We start from the raw sequence: 15,756 nt of genomic DNA, 5'->3' as shown, positions 1-15,756 counted from the left end.
TTAATTAGTCAACTCAGTGTAGTAGTGATTTTAATGTCTCTGATAACTTGTGGCTTAGTGTGCAAAAGGGTCACACTATGTGGTCCATTTGTAGAAACTATGAAAATATTTCTCCTCAGCCTGGATTTCTCCCCTTCCTCTCTCTTCTTTTCTTTTTTGTACCTGATCTTGCAGTGATGTGTTAATGATGCTGCGGGACCTGCCTCACATATATTTCTGTGATTAAAAACCCCTGGATACTCTAAACTGAACACTTTTGGTTTCACTGCAGGATGAAATGGAAAGCGAGCTGTGTCCAGGATAAAGATGTGTGTGTGCTCAAATGCTGTGCATCTGAAGAAGTGAGCTGTAGCTCACGAAAGCTCATGCTGAAATAGATTTGTTAGTCTCTAAGGTGCCACAAGTACTCTTGTTCTTTTTGGTCAAATAAAGGTTCTCTAACAGCAAAAGAGTCATTAAATATTACTGGTAACTTTTTTCTGCACAAATGTTGTCTGTTTAATCTGAAAGTCCCTCTGTCAGTGTCATGTATTACAAGATTATAGTGATGTGTATTCTTTTTTTTTTTTTTTACAGAGGTGCTGTTCTGTTGGGACTGGCCCATGGAGTGGTGCTTTCCTTTTTGTCTTCGTCTTCTATCACCAGTTTTGGCTGGTGTCTTACAGGTATGAGCAAAGCTGGTGTGGACATGCTGCGTTTCTTTATTTCCAATACTTCACCTAAATCCCTCCCTTTTTGTTTGTGCCCTCATGCCTAAAAAAGCATTTTATTTTTCTTCCTTTCATGAGTAGATGCTAAAGAAAATAGTTTGATTAACAAGTGGCACTGGTTATCTATGTGCTGCCTATCTGATCCCGCCTTTCCTCTGTACCAAATGTATCACTTTTATTGTTCCTGTACTTTGTGGGCCAGTGGATACACCCTAGTGTAAATGACTCCTTCTGTAATTTACTCCAGCTCGGGATCTGGAGCCCTTAAGTGAAGTCTGTTTGTTCACCTTTCACAATATGTGTGCACTGTGAGGCTGAGCCAGCAAACACTTACACAGAGTGTAGTCGTACTGCAAAGTCAGTGGGGCTACAGCTGGGAGTGAATGTTGAACGTCTCCCCTCACAGGTTACCAACCACTGGGCAGTACAATAAATGCAAACACTTACTGTTTAATCAGAAATTCGCTTTGGGGGAAATCCAGCTCCTACCTCCGTGGCTGCAGAGATTGTGTCTCTGATTCTGCCAGCATACAGTGAATCACTGGATGCTGGGAAGGCACCAATGGCAAATGGATACTAGGGAGGGGCTGTTGGATCTAGACCAGGGGTGGGCAAACTATGGCCTGGGGACTGCTTCTAGCCCTCCAGACATTTTAATCCAGCCCTTGAGCTCCTGCTGGGGAGCAGGGTGGGGCTTGTCACTCCGGGCAGCTCCCGGAAGTAGCAGCATGTCCCCCCTCTGGCTCCTACACGTAGGGGCAGCCAGGGGGCTCCACAAACTTCCCCCACCCCAAGCGCTGCCCCCGCAGCTCCCACTGGCCAGGATCTATGGCCAATGGGAGCTGCAGGGGCGGCACCTGCAGACAGGGCAGTGTGCAGAGCCACTTGGTCATGCAGGAGCCAGAGCGGGGACATGCTGCTGCTTCTGGGAGCTGCTTGAAGTAAGTGCCGCCTAGAGCCTGCACCCCTGACCTACTCCTGCGCCCCAACTCCTTGCCCCAGCCCTGATCCCCCTCCCGCCCTCCAACCCCCTCGGTCCCATCTTGGAGCACCCTCTCGCACCCTGAACTCCTCATTTCTGGCCCCACCTCAGAGTCTGCACCCCAACCCCCAATTTCGTGAGCGTTCATGGCCCGCCATACAATTTTCCCACCCAGATGTGGCTCTCGGTCCAAAAAGTTTGCCCTTCCCTGATCTAGACTCATGGAATCCAGTGGCTAGCATCTCCTGCAAACGGGCGACAAAGGACGTTCCAGAAACCTGTGGGAGACCCTGGAAGGGCTGCACTGCTCTTTGGCTGCCTGCTCACTCAGGACAGGCATATGAAGCCCATTCAGCCTTTCTGGAGACCTTGAGAATTTCATCCATAATGACTGTAAAATAGTGTCGAAAAATGATCCCTACTTTATTGATCTCTGTATAACTCTTCCTAGATATATTTGGAGAGAAGACACGACCATGTTGCCAACCCCGAATATTCAAAACTAATGTCTCCCCTACCCTTTAAGGAGATTTTAAGGAATAATAAAAAGAATCCAAGGTTTAATTTGCCTTCTGTTTTTTAAGCTGCATAGTGCTGTAGGATCACATTTTCAAGTTGTTTTCCACAACCAAGGGGGCTAGAAACTTACTTTTATTTTTAATGGAAGCTGAGATTCTTCCTTAATCACTTATCTCCAGGAGCTGGGACTTTTAAGTAAAATACCAAATGTCATGAGTGTCACAATAAAATCTTGAGATGGCAATGCTGCAAACAAAAGTTGTCCTAATACATTCTATTGTGTTGATGACATTGGTATGGTAAAACAAATACATTCTGGCTCTATTGTTAATATTTTATTTGTGTTATACCTCCATAGCTTATTCTGTTCAAACATTGATTGGCTCTTGAATTATATCATGCACTTGCACTGTTAGAAATGTTAGAAATCCAGATTATCACAGAAAAAAGTTACAAACTTTTACTAATATTCATTATCACAAAATAATAGTTGTTTAGGTAGAAAAATATTCACCACCACAAAAATATTTTTAAAATAATATTTTACTTTTATAAGCATATTCCCTGTTATCAATATTGTGTTTCAGGCCAAATCCCACTGCAATCAGTGGAGTGTGATAAGGCAAGTACACTGCAGTCTGTGAAAGGTTAACAGGTTCCTGGCTGTCACATGGCCACTCAAGTGGTGTATAAAAGCAAGGAGAAGCCCAGTGGAGGGAGAGAGAAGAGGAAGGGTGCATCCGCTCCCCAGCTAATACATCCTGCACTGCCTTTATGTTATCACAAGGAGTTTTTCTGCAAGACAAACTATATGGCTTTAGCTCTTGATATTTTCTAGATCCTCTTACCTAGCTGAGTGAACAGTTTTTAAGAAAATGAACTCAGAGTGTCTTTCATTGACTGGCTGTAAGGAAAAGCCATCCCTAATAATACTGTATGGAGTGTCCATTCTCACTCCAACCACATTTATATTTTCCATTAAGTACTGTACAGTATATTTCTGGCTGCTATACATTTTTTTCTAAGCCTTTTAGAAAACTGAATTTTTCAAAGCAAGTGTGGACATGAGGAGGAAAATAAAGTGTAACTGATCATGACTCACTGACACCCTTTTGTGTCCCTTCACAGGCATGGCATCTGCAGCTGGTCTCCTTTACTTAAAGACCTGGGGTGCAGCTATAGCAGGCAACATTCTTGCTGTCTTTACCATGTGTACGTGGCCTCGACTTACTGGGCGTTTCGTTAGCTGTCTGCATCCTGGAAAAGCCATGAGTACAGCCATGTTTGTCTATGTCCTAGAGATATTCTTTTGTGTGTGGTGCACAGCTTATAAATTTGTACCAGGAGGAATTTATGCTAGAGAGAGCTCCCACCTTCTTTTAGGTATGTCTGTGATCCTGAATTAAGACAACTGAGAAAATATACTTTTTTTTAGCCTCAGCCAGTCATTTAAAGCAATAAATGGTCCTCTCCATGCACATCTCCCATTGACTTGAATGTGGTCGGAGTTATCCATGTGGAAAGACAGACAGATAAGAAAAATAATTAAAAATTGCAAATCGACTAGCTTCTGTTTTGTTTAAAATTAGTTTAAAATATGGGCAGAAAATAAAATATTCAACTTGGGGAAAATGTAAAATGGAGTGGAAATGGGAAAGAGAGATCTAGAAATATTGTAAAAGAGACCTAGAGGTGATAGTTGCCAGTAAATATGACTTGAGTTTGCATGGCAGCAAAAAAGGCCAGTACAGTGTAGGCCTGGGTTCATAGGAATGTGATCTCATAAAGCAGGGAGGTAAGTCTGTTTTAATGGCCCTTGTGAAAATTACATCAGGCCAACCTCATCTTTGCTGTAATTCTTCACCAACTCAGATCTGTGTCAGAAAGATACAGACCAACAGGCGGTACATTGTAGAAGAAGAACAAATGGTATGAGCATATGGAGGGACTAGCTTAAGAGTGAAATTCTAAATGCTAAATTTGTATCTTTTTACAAAGTGACTTTCATGTTAAGGTGAGAAGGGGGAAACAATCTGGTGAAGTGAATGGTATGAATGGGTAAAAATTTCTAAAGTATTATTTAGCACCTATGGTAGAAAAACAAAGCCATGTTGAAAAATGCTAGCCGGTTACCTATGGCTAACCATGCCAGGTAAATGGTATTCAAATGTAATTGATTATATTATGTTTTGACTGGGGAGTGGGGAATGTGTTCTTTATATGCTTTACTTGATTCATGATTGTCCAGACAGTTTTAGGGTTTAGATATGCCTTTGTTATCACTCTCCATCTTTTGAAATTCTCAGGCTGAATGTATGCTATTTCAAATACTATAGGAATAATTTTCAGCTTTTTATTTATATGTAGTTTTTTTTTTCAAGCTTTCTTTGCTCTTGGAATATGCTGGAGATCAGGAGATTCAGCCTTCACAATTCATTTAAATTTGATTTTAAAAAGTTGTTTGTGAAGAAAGTGCTTATTAGAGAAGTGTCAAATACTTTCAGAAATAATATTTTACAGAGCACAAATGGTTATATAATCAGTCTCTATGACACTCCCTTGGAAAGACACATTTGTGATTCAGAGGGCGTGGCCATTGGGTGATAATATAGAGGGGGCCCCTGTTTATAGTGCCTTCAGTTGGCAACATCAAAATTATGAGCTGGATCTGTGGCAGTCAGTGGAGCTGACTACGTCAGTCTACATTAGCTGAGGATCTGGCCCTCTGATTCTTCAGAGAAAGATCTAGGGAAGTTATGGCTTCTGGGTATTTAGCACCACTCTGTTGCTTATAAAACTTTTTCCTTCTTATATCAAGAGACTGTTTACTACTGTATTTCCTCCCTAGCAGCATGGCTTTCGGCAAACGTCTTGTTTCTTCTGGTTTCTTTCAGGTGTCAATGCTATTTCCTGCTCTCTCCCCCTGTCCAATATCCTGCCTTTTTCTCGTTGCAACTTGGGTAGGGAACTGCCATGTGGGAAATAATGAAAGTAAGATTATTATGTTAATTACTGTGGTTCTTCAAACTGATGAAACTGACCAAAGGCCTGATCCCAGGCCTACCAAAGTCACTCACTCTTTCCATTGACTTTAATGGACTTTGTATCAGTCCCCAATTGAGAGCGTGGTAGTGTGCCCTTTCATTCATTGAGCTGAAAACTAGCATTGTGGTTTGCAACATTTATAACATTAATAATATTCAAGAACAGCGAGGAAGTTGATGGACTGTTTTACTTAAAGCAACAACTCTGCTATTTAACAGAAATGAAATGTCACTTCTTGAGTTAGTTAACTACAGCACAAATATCTTAAGGATGCGTGTTCCCTTTAGTGCACATTCTTGTATCCCAGCAGAGCCCTACGCTATATGCTTTATGCATTCAAATTTCCATTGCAGCCAGTGGGATTCTTTGATGTATAAGGAATGCAGGATAATGCCTATAATGTTAATCTAAATTACATATATTGAGAAGAAAATATGCTCCTCAAATTGTACTGCAACTGTAAGCAGTTTGAAGCTTCATCTTGGCTTTTTAAATATGTCAATATGTAGTTGTCTCTTCTTAAAAAGCACAGCTCCCACTGTTGGCTGTCAAGAAGAACACAAATACATTGTTTGCCACATTCAACTAGCCTCTAAAGTTGGCTGTTACGGATCACTTACACAAGGTTAGACATAGCTGAAAAGCTGGCCCTGTCAGTTCCTACATAAACAGTGTCTTGATGAGCGAGCAGTGGATTTGTAACTCGTTCTGAATTCTAAATATCCATTATTATTTTCCAGCAGGTTATTTTAAGGTAAATCAAATTTTAAGGTATAAGCTGTTGTTCAGATGAATTCTAGTAAATTTTAAAAGGATTGGGCTGATGTGGCGGTTGTATTGCTCAGCGGAACCATTCAGTATCATTTATCCAGTGTGTATTAGAACATAAAATCTAAGGCTCTGATATTGCATTTGGACATGGTACCCTGCAGTGCTCCATTGAAATGGTTGGGATACTGCAGAAGGTGTTATTGGAACTTGATGCAGACTCAGTATAAAAAAGTCTCCTTAAAAAGAGCATTGTGGTAATATTGCTGTTCTCCCAATTAGCATATGTATGGAGTAAGATCAAATCAAACTTATACCAGTGTTTTGATAGCAAAGTGAACCTGATAAAATACGTTAAAGTAGGAACAAATAGCACCCAAGAAGGCTAAAGTTGTCTCAGCATTTCCATTTTAAATAATGAGCCAGATCCTCAGGACTGGCCTTTTCGCACCCAGATGCTGTGTAGACTTGGGGGCTGCAAAGCTTGCTGTAAATTAACTCCCTGGTCCCTGGGCTGCTGGGCACTTGTCTGGTCTTAAGGAACAAACTAGAGCCGCTCTCAGTTGTATAGGCTCCAGCAGCTCCCAAGGGATGCAAAGGAACTGTCAGAACCCAAGGGATGTCTGCAGAGAGTAGTCGCTGGGATTTCTCTATGTAAAGCGATCTTAAAGGGATGAGGCTCTGCCCCATTGTCTTTTTCCCAGGAGTTCTATAAATTGGTCTTTCCATTTGTTCTAGGCATGTTAAATCTTAACAGGAATTTATTAAAATTAGAGAATATCATTCTGGCTCTCCATATTTTTTTTGTTTAGAATAGGGTACCGTGAGGTTTTATTTTGTTGGGACACTCTTATTTTGAAATATTTACAGTTTGTGGCAAGTTTAATTTTGATAAGCAATGAAGGTGTGTGCTCAGTCACCGATGGTTATTGTATACAATACATGTCTACAAGTATTTAAATCAAATGCAAAATTATATCCAAAGTGTTACATACCTCAGTGAGTATCATAACATTGATAAGCGGGGCCATCCCAGCCAATATAACTTGTGTGCTTTTATTGTATTACTATAGTATGCAAATATAGATAAATGTAATTCTATCTGGGTAAGTTACTGTTGCAGTGGGAGTGAAAGCTTTGACTGTCCATAAACTTTGCATATGTAAATCCTCAGCTATAAGGTTGTATTATCACAGTCTCATTGCATTTAATAAGTAAAAAGTACAAGAAAAACTAGTAATGTTTGTTTGTTACAGGAGTTATCATGTTGTTTGTTGGGCTAGATGAACTTATTGGCTCCAAGAAGAAACTTAATTGTATATTTCAAGTTAAAAGTAGCCATAAGCCACTATTCAAACAAAGTGAAAAGTATATCAAACTATGTAAGTATAATTTTGCTTCCTTTCTTAAACTAGGTACCTCTAATTTCATCATACTGTTGAATTGGGAACATGATTTCAGTAAGAGAAAAATAAAGCAGTGCAGGATTTTCCTCAGTCAGTTTTTAAGAGATGTTTATTCTGATACTTTAGATACAGGCCAGATCTTCAACTGGTGTAGTTCCAGAGCCATTCTGATTCACATTAGCAGAGGATCTGGTCCACTATTTACAGTATTTTTCTTATCCATTTGCAGGAGAAGTCACAGGTACTGGAATTAGGGGTGCGGGAGGTGCTCCTGCATCCTCTGGCTTGAAGTGGTTTCCATCTATAGTGTTTACAGTTTGGTTCAATGGCTCTCGGCACCCCCACTATACAAATTGTTCCAGCACCCCTGGGAGAAGTAGTCTTAGCTCTCAAAGTGGTATCAACAAAGCACGTGTGTCCTTATTCCCATGGTAGTGACAGTTTTAAAACTGGTCTGAAAACTAAAACAAAATGAGAACATAAAGCTGTTCCCGTTGATCTAACAATGTTTATTTTTTAATTAACTGAATATTGAAATCATAACTGCTGTTGGCACTTTAAATCTTGCTCAGGTGTCATGCAGCTATAAAATCTACTGTCTGAATTTGATACTGGTAAAAGGTGCCAATCTGATAGAATTTAAAAGCAAATAAAACAAAACAAAAAAACAGACCAACTCAAAGATGATCACTTCTACTGCCAGTATCTTTTGACTGAAGAGTCCAAACTTGAAAAATGACCTACCAAAATAGCGTTTTTTGTGTAAATAAAGTGAATTATTGGTTGGCACACACATGTTCTAAGAGGCTGAGAAAAATGTGGAACCACTACTATATTGCAAATAGCATTAATGACATACTATAAGGTTTTAACAATTTTATTAGTGAGTATGCTAATGAAAATGATGGAGTGTGATCTTCCACTGATACCGAGTGGAAGTTTTAGGCACAGAGCACAGATCAAGGAGAGAATATGGTCCTAAATTATTAAAGTTGCTTTCTTTGCTGCTTTTGTAAAGAAGCCAATAACTAAATATTTGATACCAAGTAGGAAAATATATAACTGCACAAGCCTAAAATGTATGGAAGACAAAAATAAAAATGCCAAGGACGTTAACCCTCGGCTGCGAGAAACACTTTCAGAGTCACAGGGTCCGAGTCTCTGGTCTGTCAAGTTGCTTATGTCAGCTGCATCCCTCAGCCCCAGCACAAGGAGGAGAAAGGGGAATGTCAAGCTTGGGGGAAGAGGGGACAAGTGGTATACCAGAGTTTCACTATGCCTCATTTGCTGGAACTTACACAGTATTGCTAACCCCAAATGTTAAAAAAAAAAAAAAAAAGTTAAGAGCCGGACCTCAGAAAAATAATCATCCTTTCATAAAAAAAGAGTTAGATTGTTTTTATTTATTTGGACCTTCTGGTTTCTAAACCTTTAGGATGCATTTGGGTCATATTTTGAAGCTTTTTTTCTGCAAGCATGAGAGATTAAAAACTTGCTTTCATATTTTTTTAAATGAAGACCGAAATTCTCACAAAATAACATGGTTCTATGAGCTGGGTTTTTAAGTAAAAATAATACCAAATATCATGAAACTTGCAATAAAATTGTGAGCTGACCACCCTGTTCACCTCAGTGGCACAACTGGACATAGGAGCCTCACTGCTGTAACTTCTGTTGGTTGAGGATCAATGAGCTGCAGCCAGCCCCCTGTGGCTGCCATTCTGTGCTACAACTGAGCACATCTGAGAAGTAGTGGAGAATTGGGATCACATAGTCCAATAATAGCTTTTTATTTACATAGAGAATTAGAGAGAGAAGTTGTCTAGAGGTTAGGGCATTAGGTCAGGCTGTAGGAGGCCTGTGTTCAAGTCCCTGCTTTGCCATCACTACGTGCATGACCTTGGGCAAATCCCTTAGCCACTCTGTTCCTCACTTCCCCATCTGTAAAACAGAGATGATGGTACTTCTCTACCCCACATGGGTGTTATGAATATTATTAAAGATGGTGAAATGCTTAGAAACTGTGGTAGTGGGGCCATATAAGTACCTAGGGTGTAGTAAAATATATTTATAGTCAATGTGAGAAGTATTACCACCCCCAAAACAAAGCCATTAGCCTTGTTATAACTTCAGAAGAGTGGAACAGTAAAATACTCTGTCTCCTACCTTCACTGGATATCGTTGTCCTATCAAGCTGATATTATAACTTATTGCCACACTGATCTCTGGCTTTACTTCCCCAGCATTCCCAGGCTTTACTGCTCTTTGGTCAGTTTCTACCTCAAACACCTTTGTGCTTTATAAGGCATGTACATATATGTCTTTTTTTCCCTGCCATTATTCATGGTAAAGTTTGCCTAAATGTGCAGTAAAGTTGTTTTACAAGAGTTTGATATTAATGTAAAATTAATTATACGTCAATTTATCACTGTTTGTTTAAGGATTTGATGAATGAATTGACTAGAGTTAACTGAGTTTTTTGGTAGGCATAATGTGCCTTTGTATATGTGAAATGATCACAAAGTGATTTAATCACTGAGTTATGAAGTACCAAACCCTGAGAATTCTTAGCTGTCCACTGCTGTGATTTGGCAGACTTCAGAAGCAACAGAGAAGCTATGATTTACATTCTATAAGGTTTTAGTGCTTCTTCAAGAATCTGCCAATTTGTACATTTAGAAAAGTGCTTCTATGGAGGTTTGGTAGGGACTGCATCTTTCTGAGGTCTGGGAGTTTTTAAAGTAAACTGTAGCTATTTGCTTGGCAAGATAATATTAACAAATTAATATTTCCATACTCCAAAAGGATTTCTGGTACAGAGACAGGAAAAAACAGAGCATTTTCTTTTTGCCTTTATGAATTTCTGTAACAGGTTCTTCAGTAGAGATTATTTCAGCTATACAAAGGAAAGTGCTATATGAACCCTGCTGTTTCTGCTTTGTTTTGGAGGACATGAATGCAAGGCAGATAGATTTTTCTTCAAAAAATATCTGCATGTATGCTGATGGGCAGATACTTTCTAAGTACTTACACTTCCTTGGGACTGTGTTATTGTTGAAATATGTGGAGATTTAACTATAACCGGACAGTATCTCCCATTCCTTGAATATTAATCCCAAGAAGAGAATATATCCTTCCATGTTTAACTGAGACCATGAAATTAACTCTGCACTCTTTCCCTTTTTCTTTCTCACAACTAATTTCCTGTGTTTTTTCTGTTTCAAGTCTTATGGCTGTTTGTTGGTGTGGGTCTGCTAGGATTAGGACTGCGATATAAAGCTTATGAGAAGAAATTAGGCCAAGGGGTGAGTAATATGTTATTGTTTTTTTAACAAAGAAATATATTTTCAAACACACTGTAACATCTGCAAATGATCCCTTAGAAATCTTTCCAGCAATACACAGCAACTACAAGTCACTCAGTATATGTATGGAACAGAGGAAAATGGTCTTGTGGTTGAGTCACTGGACTGGGTCTTGGGAGATCTGATCTCAGTTCCTGACTTTGTAGCAGACTTCTTTTATGACATTGGGTAAATCACTTAGGGCTTGTCTACACTACCACGCTGGGTTGATCTAAGATACTCAACTTCAGCTACTCGAATACCATAGTTGAAATTGATGTACTTAGATCTAGTTACTGCAGTGTCTTCACTGCAGTAAGTCAACAGCTGATGCTCTCCCATCGACTCCGCTTGTGCTCCTCATTCTGATGGAGTACTGGAGTCGACAGAAGAGCGCTCAGCAGTTGATTTATTGCATCTATACTAGACACAATAAATTGACCCCTGCTGGATTGATCACTGTCCGCTGATCCGGTGGGTAGTGTGGACAAGCCCTCAATCTCTGTGCCTTACTTCCCCATCTGTTTTTGAAAAAATGGGGGATAATACTTCCTTTCTCCCACCCTTTGGCCAGGTCTACACTGCGACTTTAAATCGGTTTAATGGCTGATATACCGATTTAACGCTGTATCCGTTCACACGACGTCGTCATTAATATCGAGTTAAACGGCTCCTTAAATCGATTTCGGAACTCCTCCCAAACGAGAGGAGTAGCGCTAAATTCGATAGTGATAACTCGGATTAGGGTTCATGTGGACGGAAATCGACGTTATTGGCCTCCGGGCGGCATCCCAGAGTGCAGCACTGACCGCTCTGGACAGCAATCTGAACTCGGATGCAGCGGGCAGGTAAACAGGAAAAGCCCCGCGAACTTTTGAATTACATTTCCTGCTTGCCCAGCGTGGAGCTCTGATCAGCACGGCTGGCGATGCAGTTTGAAATCGAAAAAGAGCTCCAGCATAGACCGTACGGGAGATACTAGGTCTGATCGCTGTATGGGGAGACAAATCTGTTGTATCCAGCTCCGTTACAGAACACGAAATGCCAAAGCGTTTGAATAAAAAACTCCAGTATACACAGCGCTGTGTGACAAGCGTAACGGGAAGCCAGAGACTCAAATGGACGCTCATGAAGGGAGGGAGGGGGTACTGAGGACTCCAGCTATCCCACAGTCCACAGCAGTCTCTGAAAATTATTTGCATTCTTGGCTGAGCTCCCAATGTCTGTAGGTTCAAACACAGTGTCTGGCGTGGTTCAGGGAACAGCTCCTCAGTTTATTTCCCCCCACCACCACGTGGAAAAAAAAAGGGAAAGATTGCTGTGCTATGGCGTTTGCTCAATGCACTCCGCGAAAAAGGCGCCAAAGGGTTGTCTGCTGCCTTCACAAAGGGAGGGGTGAGGCTGTACCCAGCACCACCCGGGGCAGTGTTTTCTGCCCCATCAGGCACTGTGCTCTCAACACGGAAGTGGGAACTATGGGATAGCTGAGGAACAGCTACCCACAGTGCACCGCTCCTGAAATCGATGGTAGCTTTGGACCATGGACGCAAACAATCGATTTCGGGATCCCACTGTGGACACGCTAAACCGATTTTATTAGATCTGTTTTGTAATATCGGTTTAAGCTAATTCGAAATAATCGTGCAGTGTAGACGTACCCTTTGTCTGCCTTGTCTGTTTGAATTGCAGTTGTTTTCATGCAGCAACTGTCTTTCTTGCTATGAATGTATATGGCAGCTATCACAATGGGGCCCTGATCTTGCTTGGGACTGTTGAGTGCTTCTGTAATACAAATAAAAAATAATGGGTGGGAAAAATAAAGACTAAAATTAAGTTAGAATTGCCTCCAAAGCACTTGCAGAGAGTAATGAATAGTGACACTATTAGTATGGTGTAAAACTGAGGAGGGAGGAAAGACAAGTTGGAAAAAGGGAATGGTCCAAGGAAAATGTAGGGCAAAAGAAAGGAAAATTAGACACAGCAAGAGGAGGATGTGGGAAGAGAGAACAAGTGAGAACTCATTGGACTGTAAAGTGTGGATTTACAATATAATGTAAATCCAAGGGCTTTTATGGTGTAAAGATGTTTTTGGGCATCTCCAGGACTGGGAAAAATGTTGAAATTGCCTCTTCTTGAGAGAGTCTCTTTCCACTTTTTCCACCCTCCTTCCATGAGGATGAATGTGAATGGTTGTTCTGACTTCCACTCTCTGACTAGGGGAATGATATCAATCTTTCCAGTGCCTCAGTAATACTTTTATTATATAAGGTAGTCTGTAAATACACTTCTTTTCCCCCTTCAATTGGCTGATGCAGGGTTACTTTAATCAGGGCAGAATTTAACTCAAGGGGTAATGAGGGAGTTCATGTACTTCACTGATGTTGATGCAAATAGTTGCCCGTGTATTCATGACCTAAGAACATGTGATAGTGAAGCAAGCAAATGGTTTTGTACCAAGCAGGCTGGAGACTCGAAACTCAGTGCCTGCAACTTGGCTGAGTCATAGTAGAATCTGTTCAAATTTTGTTGAGCTGGGCAGTGTTGAAGTGTGCGTGATATAGCATCAGATTCATTTCCAAGCTTCATACACCCCCCTTCATGAACAGTACAAAGTTTTTATCCACTTTATCCTTTGTTCTGGATAAGGGTTACAGTCTTCAGTTCAGAAATGGAGTGCTTTGATTAGACTATAGGATTTACCCACCTAACAAGCATTTTGTTTAAAACTGGATCAGGTGAGTTGGAATAACATTCTTTATTAGCTGGAATTAAATCCTTGATTTGAAAAGCAGTCACATGCTTCTTGTTTGAAGTGCTGTCTTAATCATGACGTGTCACTAGGCTGATGTTGCAGTGCTCCACTGCTAGTATGCTCAGCAGTATAGGGTAACCACAGTGAAAATCTAAGCTGAAGTTGGTACAGTGACAGGCCTGTTGTGCTGCCATGGAGAACCGGCTTTTGAAAAGACCATGGGACTCTTACCTCACAAATTTATTTATACACAACAACAGGTCGGTCACTGCAGGGCTTCTGTGCTGTCTTCCAAGTCCAGGAAGCACTAATGCTGCACTTGAACTCTATTCAGAACACAGGAGCCACCCTACTTCCTGCAGCTCCCCTTAAGCTCTTATAGGAATCACCTGATCCCTTCCCCGTTGGGTCTGGTAACTGAACAGGGCTTGCTGGCCCCTGGCCCCCTGACCCTTAATGAGGCAAACTACCTTATTAAGGCTCTGAATGGAGCCTTTTTGACAAACTATTCCAAGTTAGAAGCATCCCTTCTCGATTCATTAAGGAGATTTGATTTTTTTTTTTAAAGGGGGTGGGTGGGATCCAAACTTTCTATCAGGCCAAAGAACTGGGTGTTGGTGTGACAGCGTCAGGTGAGAGAGATTGTTTTATGCTCACATATTTCAGCGTGCAGTTTAGTTACAAATTTAAATTTTGCTTTGAGTATTCAATAGCTTCAGTTTGAAATTAGAACTGTTTTGATTGGACACGTTACATGACATGTTTTTGTTCCATGAGTGGATGAATGTTATAAAATCAAGTTTCTGGTGTGAATAATTGCAATTATGAATTAGAAATTTTCTTTCTGTGACTATCCTGAAATATTCACTCAAAACTTGCTTTTATGACAACTGTTCCTACTAGTTTTCATTAGAATAGTCACAGATGGCAAATACAAGAAAAGGTCTGAATAAAGGTGATGCAAATACACTAAAATGTGAGTGAATGTCTGTCGGTAACTTTTTTTGTAGTATTTATCCAGGTTTATGACACATCATGAATGGGGAGAGAGTAACCCCTCCCCCCTTCTTATTCATTTGCCTACCTTATTTGTGTGGGTACGTTTTAAATGTCATGACTTCCTGATTTTCTCTATTTTTGGAAATTATGTGCTATTAATAATACCTACAGACCTCTGTAATCTACTTACCTGGGTTAGGAACATGTACTAATTAAAATGTGTAATCTTAGATCTGTTTTATGGCACCTTAGATTAAAAGACATAGTAGAATTTATCAGGTTTTTAATTCTTCATTCTCTTTTCTTACAGCCTTCAACAAGAGACTTCTCTGCTGCAATCTGGCCTTTCAGGTTTGGATATGACAATGAGGGGTGGCCAAACCTGGAAGGTTCAGCAATTCTGCTTAATCAAACAGGTACCTTTTTGTGTCAGCCTTATTTTAGGAGTGTATCCTACAAGGTGTAATCACAGAAGCTAGAAAGAAGAGAACCTACTGGGTCATTGAATCCATCCTCCCGCTGGCACAGGACTGTTCCTCACAGCAGTAGGATGAAATAGTTTTTTTTAAACTTTTGTGTTTTATAGCTGTTCCATTATCATCATGTCAGTGATACACTTAAAAATCCGCTTGCTTCAAACAAGTAAGAGGAAGTGATATCCCCACTGGTTTTAAGTGGAATTCCCAGCTGGAGAGAACTTTCCAATAATCAACCTCAGATTTTTTTCTTTCTTATAAAAGAGAGGAGTGATTGTCTAAATACATTTCTGTAAGCAAAATATTGAAGGTGAAGTGGGCAGTTAACACCTCTGCTGTTGTAGGACAAAGGAGGGTTAGTGGGTGACAGGTTTGTTGTAATGAGCCATAAATCTAGCGTCTTTATTGAATCAATGATTTTTTTTAATGTCTAGCAAAGTTATGAATTTAAGTGCCAAGGCTCTATGCAGGTTTCCTTTGAGGATGAGGACCAAGAGACCACTTTTCACAAGTCAGGCACTCCATATCTGACCTCATCCTCAAAGGAAACCTGCACAGTTCTTCCAAAAGATGAGCCTGAGAGCTTAAATTCATCACTTTGATTCAATAAAGACAATCAATTTATAACTCATTACAACAATTTTTTTTGATTATTAACAATCTGTAACCCACTAACGCTTCTTTGTCGTATTACTGCAGAGGTGTTAACTGCCCACTTCACTTGAATAGCCTCTTGCAACACGTGGTAACTCCTT

At 40.3% G+C, this 15,756-nt stretch overlaps 1 protein-coding gene across 1 annotated transcript in view; it reads left to right on the top strand.

The window, feature by feature from the left end:
* CWH43 (cell wall biogenesis 43 C-terminal homolog) overlaps positions 1-15,756 on the top strand; it is a 44,213-nt gene that overhangs the window by 12,999 nt on the left and 15,458 nt on the right. The window contains exons 6-10 of the mRNA XM_032768867.1: positions 577-665; positions 3,340-3,594; positions 7,281-7,406; positions 10,656-10,735; positions 14,836-14,941. Coding sequence (XP_032624758.1) covers positions 577-665; positions 3,340-3,594; positions 7,281-7,406; positions 10,656-10,735; positions 14,836-14,941 — 656 coding nt within the window. The remainder of the gene's footprint in view (positions 1-576; positions 666-3,339; positions 3,595-7,280; positions 7,407-10,655; positions 10,736-14,835; positions 14,942-15,756) is intronic.

Source organism: Chelonoidis abingdonii, chromosome 5 (assembly GCF_003597395.2).
Source record: "Chelonoidis abingdonii isolate Lonesome George chromosome 5, CheloAbing_2.0, whole genome shotgun sequence".
Taxonomy (NCBI): Eukaryota; Metazoa; Chordata; order Testudines; family Testudinidae; genus Chelonoidis; species Chelonoidis abingdonii.
The sequence above is the reverse complement of the archived record's forward strand: the minus strand, read 5'-3'. Positions and strand labels throughout refer to the sequence as shown.